The sequence below is a fragment of the Rhincodon typus genome, chromosome 10 (assembly GCF_021869965.1).
Source record: "Rhincodon typus isolate 14 chromosome 10, sRhiTyp1.1, whole genome shotgun sequence".
Taxonomy (NCBI): Eukaryota; Metazoa; Chordata; class Chondrichthyes; order Orectolobiformes; family Rhincodontidae; genus Rhincodon; species Rhincodon typus.
Genome location: NC_063341.1, coordinates 42456365 through 42473794, shown reverse-complemented (window position 1 = coordinate 42473794; position 17430 = coordinate 42456365). Strand labels below are relative to the sequence as shown.

At 41.6% G+C, this 17430-nt stretch overlaps 1 protein-coding gene across 5 annotated transcripts in view; it reads right to left on the bottom strand.

Annotated features, from left to right (window-relative positions):
• Positions 1–17430, bottom strand: part of elavl4 (ELAV like neuron-specific RNA binding protein 4) — a 140571-nt gene that overhangs the window by 48553 nt on the left and 74588 nt on the right. For 4 of the 5 annotated variants that reach the window (XM_048602279.1, XM_048602281.1, XM_048602282.1 and 1 more), the window contains exons 3-4: positions 4114–4217; positions 2377–2530 (exon numbers count right to left, since the gene is read on the bottom strand). In XM_048602279.1, coding sequence (XP_048458236.1) covers positions 2377–2530; positions 4114–4217 — 258 coding nt within the window. Of the gene's footprint in view, positions 1–2376; positions 2531–4113; positions 4218–12095; positions 12141–17430 lie in introns of those variants that run through there. The other variant, XM_048602283.1, reaches the window with a different exon arrangement.

Sequence of the window (17430 nt, the reverse complement as noted above, 5' to 3'; positions counted from 1 at the left end):
CAGGCAACAATGGATTTGGTAATGTGTAATGAGGCAGACTTGATTAGGGAGCTTAAGGTGAGGGAACCCCAAGGGGCAATGACCATAATATGATAGAACTCACTCTACAGTTTGAGAGGAAGAAGCTGGAATCAGATGTAACAGTATAAAAAATTGGGTAAAGATAACTACAAAGACATAAGGGAGGAGCTGGCCAGAGTTGATTGGAAGGGACCCTAGCAGGGAAGTTGGTGAAGCAGTGTTGGCAGGAGTTTCTGGAGGTAATTCTAGAGACAAAGCAGAAATCCTAAGGAAGAAGAAAATATTAAGTGGAGCATGAAGCAACCATGGCTGACAAAGTAAGTCAGGGACAGCATAAAAGCAAAAGGAAAAGCATACAACGTGGTGAAGATTATTGGGAAGCCAGAGGGTTGGGAAGCCTTTAAAAACCAGTAGAGGATAACTACTAAAGCAATGGGGGGAGTAGATGAAATATGAGAATAAGCTAGTGAGTGATATGAAAGAAGATTGCAAGACTGCTTTTAGATATCTAAAAGGTAAGACAGAAGCAAGAGTAGGTCTTGGACCACTAGAAAATAAGGCTGGAGAAGTTGTAATGGGAACAAAGATATGGTGGAGGAACTGAATAGGTATTTTGCATAAGTTTTCACAGTGGAAGACATCAGCAGCATACCAGAATTATGAGACAGTCATGGGGTTGAAGTGAGTATAGTGGCCATTGTTAAGGAGAAGGTGCTGAGGAAGCTGAAAGGTTTGAAGGTGGATACATCACCCGGACCAGATGGACAACATCCCAGAGTTCTGAAGCAGATGGATGAGGAGAATGTAGAGGCATTGGTGGTGATCTTTCAGGAATCACTGGAGTTAGGGAGGGTCCCACAGGACTCGAAAATGGCTAATGTAATAGCCCCTGTTTAAGAAGGGAGGGAGGCAGAAGACAGGAAACAATAGGCCTGACTTCGGTCGTTGTAATATTTTAACAGTCTATTATTAAGGATAAGATTGTGTGCACTTTGAAGTGCATGGTAAAATAGGGCTGAGTCTGCACGACTTTATCAAGAGGAGGTCATGCCTGACAAATTTGTTAGAATTCTTTGAGGAAGGAACAAGCAAGTTAGACAAAAGACAGCCAGTGGTCATGATCCATTTGGATTTCCAGGAGGTCTTTGATAAGGTGCCTCGTAGGAGGCTGCTAAACAAAATAAGAACGTGTTAGGGGTAAGGTACTGGCATGGATAGAGGATTGGCTGACTGGCAGATGGCAGAATGTAGGGTTAAAGGGGTCTTTGTCAGGATGGCAGCTGATGACTAGTAGAGTTCCACAGGGACCACAATTATTCATGTTATATATTAACAATCTGTACGAAGAAACTGAGGGCATTGTTGATAAGTTTTCAGGTGATACAAAGATAGATGGAAGGACAGGTAGTTTTGAGGAAGTGAGGAGACTGCAGAAGGACTTGGATAGGCAAAAAGAACGGGCAAAGAAATGGTGGATGGATTACAATGTCAGAAATTGTTATACACTTTGGTGGGAAGAACAGAAGTGTAGACTATTTTCTAAGTGGGGAAAGGCTTCAGAAATCTGAAGCACAAGGGACTTGGGAGTCCTAGTTCAGGATTCTCTCCAGGTTAACATGCAGATTCATTTGGCAGTTAGGAAGACAAATGCAATGTCAGCATTCATTTCAAGAGGACTAGAATACTAGAGCAGAAATGTTCTGCTGAGACTATGTAGTAGTCTGGTCAGACCAATTTGAATATTGTGTTTTGGGCCTCAGCACAGACGAGTCAGCCCAATGGTCTGTTTCTGTGCTGTATGAATCTATGACTCTTTGAGGTATGTGCTAGTGTTGGACGAGTCCAAAGGAGGTTTACAAGAATGATCCCAGGGAAGTAGGGCTTGTCATATGAGGAGCAGTTGAGGACTCTGGCTCCAAATCGATAGAGTTTAGATGAATGAGAGGGCTGATTGAAACTTACAAAATACTGACAGGCCTGGACAGAGTGGACACGGAGAAACTGTTTCCACCAGTAGGGGTGACTAGGACTCAAGGGCACAGGCCCAGAGTGAAGGGACGGCCCTTCAGAACTGAGATAAGGAGGAATTTCTTAAGCCAGAAGGTGGTGAGTCTGTGGAACTCATTGCTGCAGAAGGTTGTGGAGGTTAAGTCATTGAGTGTATTTAAGACAGAGCTAGTTAGGTTTTTGACAGGTAAGCAGATCAAGGGTTACGAGGAGAAGGTGAGAGAATGGGGTTGCAAACCATGTTAGCCATGATCAAATGGCAGAGCAGACTCAATGGGCCGAATCGCCTAATTCTGCTCCTGTATCTTATGGTCTTATGGAAAAAGTAGCAGCATCAATGACACCTACCAGTGACTTGGTCAACTAAAATTCTGGAAGTGATGATTCGGCCATATTGTGAAAACATCTGCTCCAATTCTTTCTGAGTCATAGATTTAGGAAGGCCACTAACATACAAATTAGCATCACGAATTGATGCAGAACTTGGACGAGCATAAGAAACCTAGAGAAATGATAAAAGCAAGAAATTCTGCTAAATAAGCTTTTATAAAAATAGAAAATATTGAATAGTAGTTTTGGAATAATTTGTACAATTCTTGGCTTGCTAAAATATCTTCTGCCTATCCATTTATGATGAGAAAGGGTAAATTTATACTGTTAAGATATTTTATACTCAATCCACTTACTTGCCTTGTGTAATTGTATAGACAAGAAAAGAACATAGAACCTAACTTTTGCAGTGTGAAACATAATCGACTTTTAAACCTTATTGAGGTTATCGCATTAAACTTTTCTATATGGATATAAATTATGATGAAGCTAATAAATTGAGAATATATATGATTAACATTCACAGTTTCTGGTAAATAAGAACCATTGAGAAAAACAAAAGCTTTGATTTTAACTGGGAAAGAGAATGGGAAGATGGCAAATGCAGCAGCCCTCAGGTGTGCTGCAGAGGCAACAATAGCAATTGCACCATCCTTCTACATGTAGGTAAGTGAAAAAACAACCAAAAGACTTTTGTTGGTGGCTTTGTTAGGCTGTAGCAAGCCCGTGAAAACCTTCAGTGATAATGGACTCAACAAATTCTACTCAGCAGCAAAGTATATGCAGGGGTCCTTAAACAGGAGTAAAGCTCTTTACTTACACAGGAAAAATGACCATCGTCTCAGAGAATCATAAGGCCACGGTCTCAATACAGAGAGACGACTGGAAGTAAGTTTAACCTGAAGGTCACTCCACCTCATGAGAGGGGTGAAGTTGAGAAGGCAGGACCTTCATGTTAACCTCAGCTGATGCGGGAAATTGACCTATACTGTTGGCATCACTCTGCATCAACAAACCAGACATCCAGCCAATAGAGCTAACTGCCCACTGGCCTGCCTTATTTACATATGCCTATTATGTATAAATTAGCACCAGCATCCGACACAAAATCAGGTATGGTTTAACGTGTCCCAAAATTGCACATTTATGCCTGTTGTATGGACACAATAAGGACTCATTTCTAACCTTATCATAGCTTTAACTGGCTGTACTATACAGAAATTCAAAACATAAAACTCAACCTTCTGGCATGAAATTAACAAGTAAAAGCTCAGGGGAAGATTATTTTAAAGAAAATCACCAATCGTGTCACCTCAAGCTTTAATACAAAGAGCAAAACAGGATGAAAAAGTAAACAAAAACTTCAATTTCCGACTATATTAATTTCAAAAGATTTTATATTTTTCTGTTTTCCCTCTGAAGGTTGGGTGTCTCAAATTTGTTGATGGACGTATCAGAAAGTTTATTTTGAGGTGAAAGGCTGTAGTCAACAGTTGTGTGTGTGAACTGTCTGTATGAAGATTAAAAAAACAGGTAATATTGATTCAGTTGCTTGTTTTACATTTTTCCCAATTTTCATTCACGCCAGAAGTGTAATAGGCAGTTCAATTGATATCAGCCATTTTATGCAATAACTCAAGTCAAAACTATCCTGTGTGATTTAACAATTACACAAGGCATATATTTTATTTTAAGAAAGCACTTTAACGTGTACATTAAAAACCAATGCTCAAAAGCAAATACGATGTCACTTACCTTTATGGTCTTGGTCTGAAGTCTAAGCCCATTTAAAGTATTAATTGCTTTCTCTGCATCCTTTGGATCTACATAGTTCACAAAACCGTATCCCAAACTTTGCCCTGTTGAAGATGGCCAAATATTAGTTTCTGAAAAGTAGTCACACTACAATGCAACTCACAATGAACAACTGATGCTCCCTGAAAAGAGTGATGTAATCTTCAGGTTGTTTTCAAAGAAAACAAAGCACTTCCTCCTCCCAACCTTCATTCCACTTCCTCTCAATTCATGCAATCAAATCATGTCTAACCATATAATGTAGGATACCATTAATATAGAATGCAAATGTCTAAGCTTTGCTTGGTAACCGAATATTTCATGAAATCAAAGGAAGCTGAATGTGATTTCCTGAAATCTTTCAGTGCAACACATCAAAATTAATTAATACTAAAATTAAAATATTAATAATATTTTTACACTTCAAAACATAAAGAATAGCTAAGTTTAGTATCACATTTTTTATTTCTGTACAATTTGAGAAAAAGAAGAAAAACCGAAAGAACTGTGGATCAAAAACAGAAGTTGCTGGAAAAGCTCAGCAGGTTTGGTGGCATCTGCGAAGAAAAACTCAGAGTTAACGTATCGGGTCAGGTGACCCTTCCTCAGAACTGATGGTAGCTGGGAAGTTTATATGCAGAAAAAAGGGAGGGGGATGGGTAGTGAGTAAATGACAGGATAAAGCACAGAGCCCAAAGAAAGAGAAGAGCAGTTGGATAGACATTGGAATTGATAATGATCTGACTAGGAGGGTGAATAGCTGTTAATGGGGACTGTTAGTGACTAACAATGGGTGGTGTGTAATGGCAGGCTATGTGATAACAAGGCCTGGTGTGTGAGGTAGTGGGCTAGGACATGAGATAGTTTAGGTCCTAAAATTATTGAACTTGATATTGAGTCCGTAGGGTTGGAGGGCCCCCAAGTGGAAAATGAGGTGTTGTCCTTCCAGCTTGTGTTGAGCTTCGCTGGAACACTGCAACAAGCAGAGATGTTGGCCAGGGAACAGGGTGGTGTGTTAAAGTGGCTGGTAACTGGAAACTCAGGGTCTTTTTTGCGAACAAAGTGTAGATGTTCTATGAAGTGGTTACCCTGTCTATGCTTTGTTTCACCAATGTAGAGGAGATCACATTGTGAGCTGCGAATGCAGTAAACTAGATTCTGGAAAGTGCAGGTGAAGTGTTGCTTCATCTGGAAGGTATGTTTGGGCCCTTGGATACTGGGGAGAGAGGAGGTAAATGGGCAGGTATTGCACCTTCGCCGGTTGCAGGGGAAGGTGCCTTGTAGCGGTGCGGGGTGTTGGGGGTGAAGGAAGAGTGGACCAGGGTGTCCCAGAGGGAACGGTCTCTGCGGAAGGCAGGGGAGGGGAATATGTGTCTGGTGGTGGCATCTCGCTGCAGGTGGCGGAAATGGCGTCTGATGATCTTGGATGTGGATGCTGGTGGGATGGTAGGTAAGGACAAGGGGAACTCTATCACAGTTGCGGGAGGGAAGAGAAGGGGTGAGGGCGGAAGTGTGGGAGATGGGTTGGACCTGGTTGAGGGCTCTGTCGACAACGGTGCTGGGGAATCCTCGGTTGAGGAAGAAGGTGGATATTTCGGAGGCTCCCTTGTCGAAGTTGGCCTCATCTAAATATATGCGACGGAGATGGAGGAACTGAAAGAATGGAGTTTTTACACGAAGTAGGGTGTGAGAATGTACAGTCCAGGTAGCTGTGAGAGTCAGTGGGTTTACAGTGGATATTAATGGCCAGTCTACTCCCAGAAATAGAAACAGAGATGTCGAGGAAGGGAAGGGAGGAATCAGAGATAGACCAAGGGAAAGTGAGGGCAGGGTGGAAATTGGAGGCGAAATCAATGAACTTTTCCAATTCCAGATGAGAGAGGGAAGCAGTACAAATGATATCATTGATATATTGGAGAAAGAGTTGTGGGAGAAGGTCGGACTAGGACTGGAAAAAGGAATGTTCCATGTAACCCACGAAGAAACCAGCATAACTGGGGCCCATGCGGGTACCCATGGCCACCCTTCTGACTTGATGAAAATGAGAGGAGTTAAAAGAGAAATTATTGAGGGTGAGGACGAGCTCAGCCATGTGGAGAAGGGTGGTGGTGGGTGGGGACGGTTCAGGTTTTTGCTCGAGGATGAAGCAGAGGGGCCGAAGACCCTCCTGGTGTGGAATGGACGTGTAAAGGGATTGCACGTCCATGGTAAAGAGGAGGTGCTGGAGCATGCAAACTGGAAATTTTGAAACCGGCGTAAAGTATCAGAGGATTCATGGATGTACGTGGGCAGCGATTGGATCAGGGGAGAGAAGACTGAGTCAAGGTAGGAAGAGATGAGTTCTGTGGGGCAGGAGCAGGCTGAAACAATGGGTCTGCCTGGACAGTCCTATCTGGGGATTTTTGGAAGGAGGTAGAAGCGAGCTGCGTGGGGCTGGGGGACTTTCAGCTTGGAGGCTGGGGCGGGGGGTCCTAGTCAGATGAAATGAGATCAGTTACTGTATTTGATACAATGGCCTGATGTGTCATGGTGGGGTCATGGTCCAGGGGAAGATAGGAGGAGGTGTGCGAGGACTTGTGTTGAGCCTCTGCAATACAGAGGTCTGTATGCCAGACTACAACAGCACCACCCTTATTGGCAGGCTTAATAACAAAGTCAGAGTTAGATCTGAGTGCACAGAATGCAGTCAGTTTGGAGAACACAGAACATAGAACATTACAGCGCAGTACAGGCCCTTCGGCCCTCGATGTTGCACCGACCTGTGAAACCAATCTGAAGCCCATCTAACCTAAACTATTCCATTATCATCCATATGTTTATCCAATGACCATTTAAATGCCCTTAAAGTTGGCGACTCTACTACTTTTGCAGGCAGGGCATTCCACGCCCTTACTACTCTCTGAGTAAAGAACCTACCTCTGACATCTGTCCTATATCTATCACCCCTCAATTTAAAGCTATGTCCCCTCGTGCTAGCCATCACCATCCGAGGAAAAGGGCTCCCACTGTCCACCCTATCTAATCCTCTGATCATCTTGTATGTCTCTATTAAGTCACCTCTTAACCTTCTTTTCTCTAACGAAAACAGCCTCAAGTCCCTCAGCCTTTCCTCATAAGACCTTCCCTCCATACCAGGCAACATCCTGGTAAATCTCCTCTGCACCCTTTCCAATGCTTCCACATCCTTCCTATAATGCGGTGACCAGAACTGTACGCAATACTCCAAGTGCGGCCGCACCAGAGTTTTGTACGGCTGCAACATGACCTCATGGCTCCGAAACTCAATCCCTCTACCAATAAAACCTAACATACCGTACGCCTTCTTAACAACGCTATCAACCTGGGTGGCAACTTTCAATGATCTATGCACATGGACACCGAGATCTCTCTGCTCATCCACACTACCCAAGAATCTTACCATTAGCCCAGTACTCTGTATTCCTGTTACTCCTTCCAAAGTGAATTACCTCACACTTTTCCGCATTAAACTCCATTTGCCACCTCTCAGCCCAGCACTGCAGCTTATCTATGTCCCTCTGTAACTTGCAACATCCTTCCGCACTATCCACAACTCCATCGACTTTGGTGTCATCCGCAAATTTACTAACCCATCCTTCTACGCCCTCATCCAGGTCATTTATAAAAATGACAAACAGCAGTGGCCCCAAAACAGATCTTTGCGGTACACCACTCGTAACTGAACTCCAGGATGAACGTTTCCCATCAACCACCACCCTCTGTCTTCTTACAGCTAGCCAATTTCTGATCCAAACCGCTAAATCACCCCCAATCCCATGCCTCCGTATTTTCTGCAATAGCCTACCATGGGGAACCTTATCAAACGCTTTACTGAAATCCATATACACCACATCGACCGCTTTACCCTCATCGACAGTTCTCAATGAACAGATCAAGTGCAGGTAAAAGGCCAGAGGGATGGATTAAGGTGCAGGGACAGTGCACAGTTGGAACTGGATGAAGGGATCTGTGGGATGGAAGAGGACTCTTGTCCAAAGAAATGGGCGAAGATGGCGAAAGAAGAGTTCAACGTCATGTCTTGCCTGAAATTTGTTATGGTGGGAACACAAAGGAATAAAGGTGAGGCCTTTGCTGAGTACAGAACGTTCAGCATCAGACAGCAGAAGGTTAGAAGGGATGGTGAATACCCGACAGGAGGTGGGTTGGAGGAGGGTATGGAGTCAGAGGGGAGGGGAGGGGAGGACAGAAAGATTCCAGAGGGCTAAGGGTATCTCTGAGTTGTGCATCTTGTAGGCCTTGACACCTGAAAGGAAAAGGACAAGTTTCTTATTAGCACGACAACTGAACCAGAGGATGAAGTGGGACTGCAGAGTGGTGCAGCCCTGAGCCAGTGTGTTGCAGTGCTATTGGAGAGAAAGGTCGAGAGTGTGCATGTGACACTGTTGTCGACAGGCCCCCAACCAGGTCCAACCCATCTCCCGCACTTCTGCCCTCACCCCCTCTCTTCCCTCCTGCAACAGCGATAGGTTCCCCTTGTCCTTACTTAACATCCCCCCAGCATCCACATCCAGAAGATCATCAGATGCCATTTCCACCACCTCCAGCGAGATGCCAACACCACCGCCCCCACAGCCCCACGGCACTTTGCCCTATAACCGGCGAAGGTACAACACCTGCCCATTTACCTCCTCCCTCCCCAGTATACAAAGGGCCCAAACATACCTTCCAGATGAAGCAACACTTCACCTGCACTTCCCAGAATCTAGTCTACTGCATTCGCTGCTCACATTGTGGTCTCCTCTACGTTGGGGAAACGAAGCGAAGGCTGGGTGACTGCTTCGCAAACATCTACGTTCTGCTCGCAAAAAAGACCTTGAGCTTCCAGTTGCCGGCCACTTCAATACACCACCCTGTTCCCCGGCCAACATCTCTGCCTCTGGCTTGCTGCAGTGTTCTTGCGAAGCTCAACGCAAGCTGGAAGAACAACACTCACTTCTGCTTGGGGACCCTGCAGCCCTCTGAACTCGATATCGAGTTCAATCATTTTAGGGCCTGAACTCACCCATGTCCTAGTCCCCTACCCCACACACCAGGCCTTGTTATCACATAGCCTGCCATTACATACTATCTATGGTTAGTCACTAACAGTCCCCTCTAACAGCTATTCACTCTCCTAGCCAGATTGTTATCAACCCCTTTGACTATCGAGTTGCTCTTCTCTCTCTTTGGGCTCTATCCTTTATCCTATCGTTTACTCCCTATCCCATCTCCCTCCCTATTTTCTGCACATAAACCAATGCTTTCCCATCTACCATCAGTTCTGAGGAAGGATTACAGGACACGAAATGTTAACTCTGATTTTTCTTCACAGATGCTGCCAGACCTGCTCAGCTTGAAAAAAGGAAGTGTTTGCATAAATGACAACATCAGTAAAGTGAAATAGAACAGATCCAAATCTTTACATCCCAGTAGAAATGGAACGATACAAAATTAAAATTGTTGTGTTGCACTATTTGTTCTGCTCCAACTCAGATCTTGATCACCACATTTCCTAAGGCTTTCTGCGAGCTGTTTAATTACTACATGCAAATGAGGTTCCTTTGATGTACGTAGGACAACTGATTGTGCATGTGTATTCCCCAATTATGCCAGACGGTGAAGCATAAAAGGCTAGAAGATAATTAAGTACAGAAGCACTTTTAGGAACACTGAAATAAGAACAAGAGTGGGCCATACAGTCCTTGAGCTTTCTCAGTTTCTCACTAAGATCATAGCTTGAGTTCTACATCGCTAGAGTTCTACATCGCTACACTTTCTCACCATATTCCTATATCCTTTCATGATCAAACATTTATTATTCTCAGTCACGGATCACTTACCAAATAAGCATCCACATCCCTCCGGGGCAGAAAATTAATGACACTCTGGGTAAAGAAATTTCTCATCTCAATCCTAAATGTCTGACATGAAACTAAATCCTGACACTAATATCTGTAGTCTAAACTCCCTAGGCCAAAAGAAGCTCATTGGTAACATGGTAATATATAAAATTAAAAATAACTTTATCAAATCTGATGGTATGTCTCATATCAGATTAATTCATGAAATCTAACTGATATCTGTGAAGATTGCAAGTTAGACCTCACCTCAAATACTGTGAACAGTTTTGGTTCCCTTGTCTAAGGAAAGATATATCACCATTGGATGTAGTCCGTAGAAGGTTCACTGAGTTGATCCTGGGCATTGAGGGATTTTCTTATGAGGAGAGGTTGAGTAGATTAGGCTTTTACCCTTTGTAGTTCAGAAGAACGAAAGGAGACTTCATTGAAACAAATAAGATTTTAAGAGAAATTGACAGGGTATATGCTAAGAGATTGTTTCCACCTGTTAGAGAGTCAAGGACCAAACGGTATTATACCAGAGTAAGGGTCACCCATTTAAGGCAGAGATGAAGAGGAATTTCTTCCCTCAGAAGACAGTGAATCTGTGGAATTCTTTAATGCAGAGGGGGCTGGAAGCTCGGTTGTTAAAGTATATTCAACACTGAGATAGGCAGATTTTAAAACAGTAAGGGAATCAAGGATTATGGGCAAAGGCAGGGAAGTGGAGTTGCGGATTATTCATGTTTGAGCAGACTCGATGAGCCAATGGCCTACTTCTGTTTCTATGTCTTATGGTCTTATAACAGGATATTAACTCATTCTAACTTATGGTTTTAGTAGGATTACATGTTGTAAAATCCTTGCCTGTATTTATTAACAGAAATTGCCTGTTTTAGTTGAAATATTTTATCTATGTCATATTATAACCTTTTTGCAAATCTTTTCCAAGCAACCCTGTGCTGAACTGCAATACCTTTGTGTTCAATGTAAACAAAATGATAGAATGTTCAAGCTCAAAAGGAGGCCCTTAGGCCCAATGTGTTTGTGCTGCCTAGTTCTTTTTAACAGCTCCTCACTTAACTCCTTTCTCCTGCCATTTCCTCAGATCCCTGCTAATTATTCCTGTTCAGCTATGTATACAGTTCCCGTGTGAGAATTTTGATTTTGTCTGTGTCCAATGCCTTTTGAGAAAGTGTATTAAGTCTAGCCACATCTCTACTATCTCCCTATACACTCCTTCTCCGCTCAAAGGGGAAAAAAAAATTAAAAGTGTAAAAATCATGCGAGTGAACTCATCAATTGTCACATCAAACTCATGCGGTATAAAAGTCTTGTTTTACAATGCTATGTGTACTTGCTATTCACATCATGGTTCTGATTGTGTGAAACAATCTGTGACAGTTTTTCATAGCTCAATGGTTTCAAACAGCAAAAACACTAACACAATTGCATGAATTAACAATACATTTCATGTTACATGAATCAGTTTATAGATCATGTTACTTAAAAGTATTACACCAACTACTTAAAAAGTGTTTTGGATATCTGTAAAATAGAGGCCAGAATTGAAGGGAGTTTTGAAAATTCAATAGTTTTCTTCTAAGTTGTTGCCTTTCATCTAATAATGTTAAGGTCTATGTTTATGTGACTTAAAAGTAAATCTGATATAAAGTACAACAGAATAGCATACACATAAACATCAACTTTAATTATTATGCTTGGTCAAAAATATTTTTAAACTAGCGCTTTATCTATATTATGTTTTTCACTGTTTAACAGAAGGTTGATGAGTCATGGTTTAAGCACTTTAAAGGAACTATGAGAAAAAATAGCAAGGGCTGCCACCCACTGTTGTGCTGTTGCGTTTATTAATGGAATGCTGATTATTGAAGGTAGTTGTACGGATTTTTAACAAACCATTTTAGTTATTTACATACAATAGATTATATTACAAACACAGAGCTGGTTATTATACACATATAATCATCATGTGGGAACTCATTTTGAAAACTCAAAAGCAATCACTGTAAATCTCAGATTGTAAATAGTTTTGATCTTTACAACACATTTTTCCATACCTACCAGTATTTTTTATATCAGCTGTAGTCAGTACCATTGAAATGCATGGAGACAGGAAACAGGAAGTAAAACAGGGCACATTTACTAGTTCTTATATAAACTATCTCTAAACTTAAAAAAAATCAAGTGTCATTTTATGTTGACCTTTTAGACTGAAATTGAGTGTATTCAGTCACTATTCCATATTTTTTAAGAAATATATTAACCTTTAAATAGTACCACCCAAAAAAAATTACAGATACAAAAGTTTCATTTTATTTCTTTCAAATCAAAGAACTTCAACTCAATGATAGCATGTTGAGCATCATGTATTCAGCAGCCAAATTACATAGTGTGCCAAGGGTACAGAATCCCATACCTAAGGAACTTGTAAAAAAAACTGTCAAAATGAAAATGTCAATATTTTGATGTGTGGATATTTGTAAATAAAGGATTTGCAGTTGAATATTCAATATTAAGATTACTTCATATTAAGATTCATTATTCTGTGGTGGAATTTTGCTTTACAATGATTTCAAGAATAATTTTCAAAAAATATTTCAATATAGGCACACATATCTGGATTTCACAAAACCATTTCAAAACTGCTTTCAAAGCTGCAAACAACCTGATAAGCAGAAAGAATTTGAGACTGAGATGCCTGATGCACATTCACTTTCTGATTTGTATTCAGTGATCACGTAAGATCCAAGATGCAGTTTGGGAACTCAATCGACTGAGAATTTAACAAAAACAATTCTTGCAATATGCTGATATTAGCAAGGCTACATTAATTGCCCTTCCAGAGTTGTTTTGCAACAATCTAGCTGTTTTCACAATCATTTTAACCTGATTATAACCAATAAATTAACAGATCTATTTAGTTCAATTTTAAAATTTGCTGTTGCTGGATTCAGGATTTTGGATCTGCACCATAAGGTATAACCAATCATAGTAGATGATAACATATTGCTCTACCATTTCTAAATAGCTTTTTTAACCTTCCAGATCATAATTAAATGTAGCATTCCTTTCTAAGAACGATATAAATGCACGTTAAACCCTAATAGAAACTCTATTAACTTTGATTATCTTGACAATTTCCTATAGGAATATTCCCTACATTAAGAGATTAAACTAACGTTAGGATTGAGAATTTCATTGCCAACGAAAATGCGCAAGAATAGTCCACATTTGGAAAAGGGCTGTTTCCTTAATTCGAATAAATACAGTGCAGTTCTTCAGTACTCAGACATTTTGCGTGTACTTGTATATGAAATTAGAATTTTACGCCCATATTGAATCAGTTAAAAATGTGTATGTGGCAGGATTTGTTTCAGATTTCAGATGTTTCCTCTTACAATTAGCTAATTCTTCAGAAAACAGTCAGGATTTTCCTAAGGGTTTTAGGACCCCTTTGCTGGGATTAGTTGGAGGTCCAAGGACTGCATTTTGCTGGAAGCAAGGTCAGTGGATCTAATTTCCTGGAGGTGGACTAATTAGCTGCCTCCAGGATGGCTGATCTGTTAAGGAAAATGGGCTGCCAGTCTAAATAAAGGGCTGGTAGGTTAGAGCCATGGCAGATTGAAGAATGTGAAGGCATGTCGACATCAAGGCGGACAAAAATAATTATTTTGGAGGGTAGGTGGATCAGAGGGAAAACTAGGGGATGTGGTGGTTGAGTGGTAATGTCATTAGACTAGTAATCCAGAACTCCAGGCTAATGTTCTGGGGACCTAAGTTCAAATTCCACCATGGCAGATGGTGAAATCTGAATTCAATACGAAAAAATACTGGAATGGTAAGATAGCCTAATGGCGACCATATAACCACTATCAATTGCTGTATAAAGCTCATTTGGTTCACCAACATCCTTGAGGGAAAGAAATCCTCTATGCCTTACCTGGTCTGGCCTAAATATGACCCTATTCCCACAGCAATGTGGGTGACTCTTAACTGATCTCTGGACAAACAGGGATAGACAATAAATGTGCCAGTGATGCCCACATCCAGTAAACAATTAAAAAGAAATTAAAATCTCTTCTGCGTGAATCATTAGCCTTTGACACTTGTATCACCCTCTTTGGGGAAAGACTCCTCAACTATTATGGACCCTGCAAAATGCCAGTGTGACTGGAAAATTGTCCGAATTGTGGCCTATGTTATGGAAAATGGTTGACTCCCTCCATGGTGCAGGTTGCCGATCCATATTCCTGCCTTTCCTGGGAAATGTGCCTGGCAATACGGTGCCATCATGATAACACAGTGTGGAGCTGGAAGAACTCAGCAGGCCAGGCAGCATCAGAGGAGCAGGAAAGCCGACGCTTTGGGTCGGGACCCCTCTTCAGAAAAAACCCAACATGGGTTACTAAAGCTTCTGGTAACAAGGTACAAGTCAGTACAATAAAACAGTTCCAGAGGCTCAACATCACCAAAAATTTTCTGAAGAGGGGTCCCGACCCGAAGTTTCGGCTTTCCTGCTCCTCTGATGCTGCCTGGCCTGCTGTGTTCCTCCAGCTCCACACTGTGTTATCTCGGACTCCAGCATCGGCAGTTCTTACTATCTCTGGGTGTCATCATGATGACTATTTTCCCCTTAGTTCATCGGTCTCTTTGCCCTGCCTCCAAAGGTTTGGCAATATTGCGCCCAGTAAAGTAGTTCACATCCAGATGCAATAAGACTTGACTGGAAAAATGGCGAGTGACATTTATACCACACTAGTACTAAACAATGACCACCACCAAGTTCCAAATCAACTACATCTGGGCATGCCCAGAATCTCAAAAGCAACGGACACGTTATTGCTTGGCAACAGGAGCAGACCAGAGATTGGGTAACCTGCAGTGAATAATCCAGCATGGATTACTAAAGCTTCTAGTAACAAGGTACAAGTCAGTATGATAAAATAGTTCCGGCTCAACATCACCAAAAACACAACAGTTTTCTTCATTTTACTTTTATCTATGACTGTGAACATCAATTCTCTACACCAAAGAACTAAAGATGAGAACTTTATTTTACACAATGAGTTCTTGTGATTTGTCTAAAAGGGAGATGGAAGCAGATTCAACAAAAATTTGCAACAGGAACTTGAAAAGTGAAAATTGCAGGGCTATAGAGAGATATAGGAACAGAACAAATTGTTTTGCTCTTACAAAGTCTCAGTACTAGCACGATGGGCTCACTAACATCCCATTACTGCAGTGTTTACTAGCTGCAAAATTTATTGCAACAACTAAAGGCTTCTTTGGCAATCCCCCCACCCAACCCCTTTACCTTCATTATCTAGGTGGAATTAGGGAAGTAAGAATTGTTACATATAAGCACTGTCTTACAAGCAGGTTCATACAGTATTTCAGGATAATAAATGTACACAATGGAAGAAATACTTAATTGAATTATATAATTCTATACAATTAAGTACTCAGTCCAATAAAACAGAAAACCTATAACACTTGATAGCACATGGCCTATGATTTCAAATACATTATCAGATGAAATTCTATACCTGAGTAGGATGCAAAATCTGTATACTACTATATGTAACAAAACATTGTCAAGATTTGGAAAGCTATTAAGTAATGGTAATATAAATGGTTTAGATGTAATGAGCTAGGGATTCTCTACATTTATCCTTGATGCGTGCAACTAGTGATTAATGATAGTAAATCTTAATGGTCTGGAAATTCTGAGGATGGCAATCACAACTGGATTGCTAATTCGCTTCTGCATTTTTATGTTGCTACCCAGCTCCATATTTCCAGCTGGAACTTCCAATCTGGTTTATGTCGGTGATGATTATCACAGGGCACGTGTGAGACATGAATGTTACTGGCCACTTATCAACACAATCCTGGGTGTTGTCTAGGCCTTCATATATGTGGGCATGAAGTGCTTTTGTTCTGTCAAGATGATAATGGAAGTGAACATTGCCAATTCAGCTAATATTTAGGCGCTGGACACTACCTGTCTATGGAATTCATGCAATAATGTCCTTTAATTGAAGTAAACAATCTCCAACAATCACAACTATCTTTCTTTGTGCTGACTAGGGCTCTAATCAGTGCAGCATCTTGGCAAGGCTCCGTTATGCCACGTAGTTGAATACTACTTTGACATCAAGGCCAGTTACTCTCTGGAATTCAGCAATTTTGTTCATATTTGGGCCAAGGCTGCGATGAGGTTCAGAGCTGAGTGATTATGAAAGAATTCAAGACCATAAGATGTAGGAGCAGAAAAATGCCATCAGCCCATTCAGTCTGCTCCAACATTCAATGAGATTATAGCTGATCTGATAATCCTCAACTCCACTTTCTTACCTTTGTCCATTACCCTTGATTCCCTTCTTGATTAAAAATCTAACTTATCTCAGCTCTGAATATACGTAATAACCCAGCCTCTAGAGATCTCTGTATCAAAAAATTCCACAGAGTCACAACCCTCTGAAAAAGGAAATTCCTCCTCATCTATCTTAAATCCCCACTTGCTTGGATGAGTGCAGCTCCAACAACACTCAAGAAGTCTGATACCATCCAGGATAAAGCAGCTTGCTTGACTGGCACCACATCCACAAACATTCAGTCACTCCACCACTGACACTCAGAGCAGTGTGTACTACCTACAAGATGCAATCTAGTAATTCACCAAACACCCTTAGCCAGCACCTTCTAAACCCATGATCATTTCCATCGAGAAGGACAAGGGCAATAGGTACATGGGAACATCACCATATGCAAGTTCCCCTCCGAGCCACTCACCATTCCGACTTGGAAATATACTGCCGTCCCCCTACGTTGTCGCTGAGTCAAAATCCTGGAATTCCCTCCCTAACAACATTGTGAGTCTACCTATAGCACACGGACTGCAACGATTCAAAGCAGCAGCTCACCACCACCTTCTCAAAGGTAACTAGCGATGGGCAATAAATGCTGGCCAGCAAGAAATGCTCACAACCCACAAATGATAAAGCAAAACAGTCGGCCCCTTACTCTGTGATTATGCCTGCTGGTCCTAGAATCTCCTACAAGGGGAAACAACTCTTCTGCATCTACCTTGTCAAGCCCTCCAAGAATCTTATATGTTTCAATAGGTCGGCTCTCATTCTCCTAAACTCCAACGAACACAGGCCCAACCCACTTAAACTTTCCTCATAAGACATCCTTCCAGACCTGGGATCAACCTAGTGAACGTTCTTAGGTCTGCCTGTAATGCCAGAGTATCTTTCCTTGCAAAAGGGGCTTGAAACTATTCACAGTATTCCACAGATAGTAGGAACTGCAAATGCTGGAGAATCCGAGACAACAAGGTGCAGGGCTGGATGAACACAGCAGGCCAAGCAGCATCATAGGAGCAGAAAGG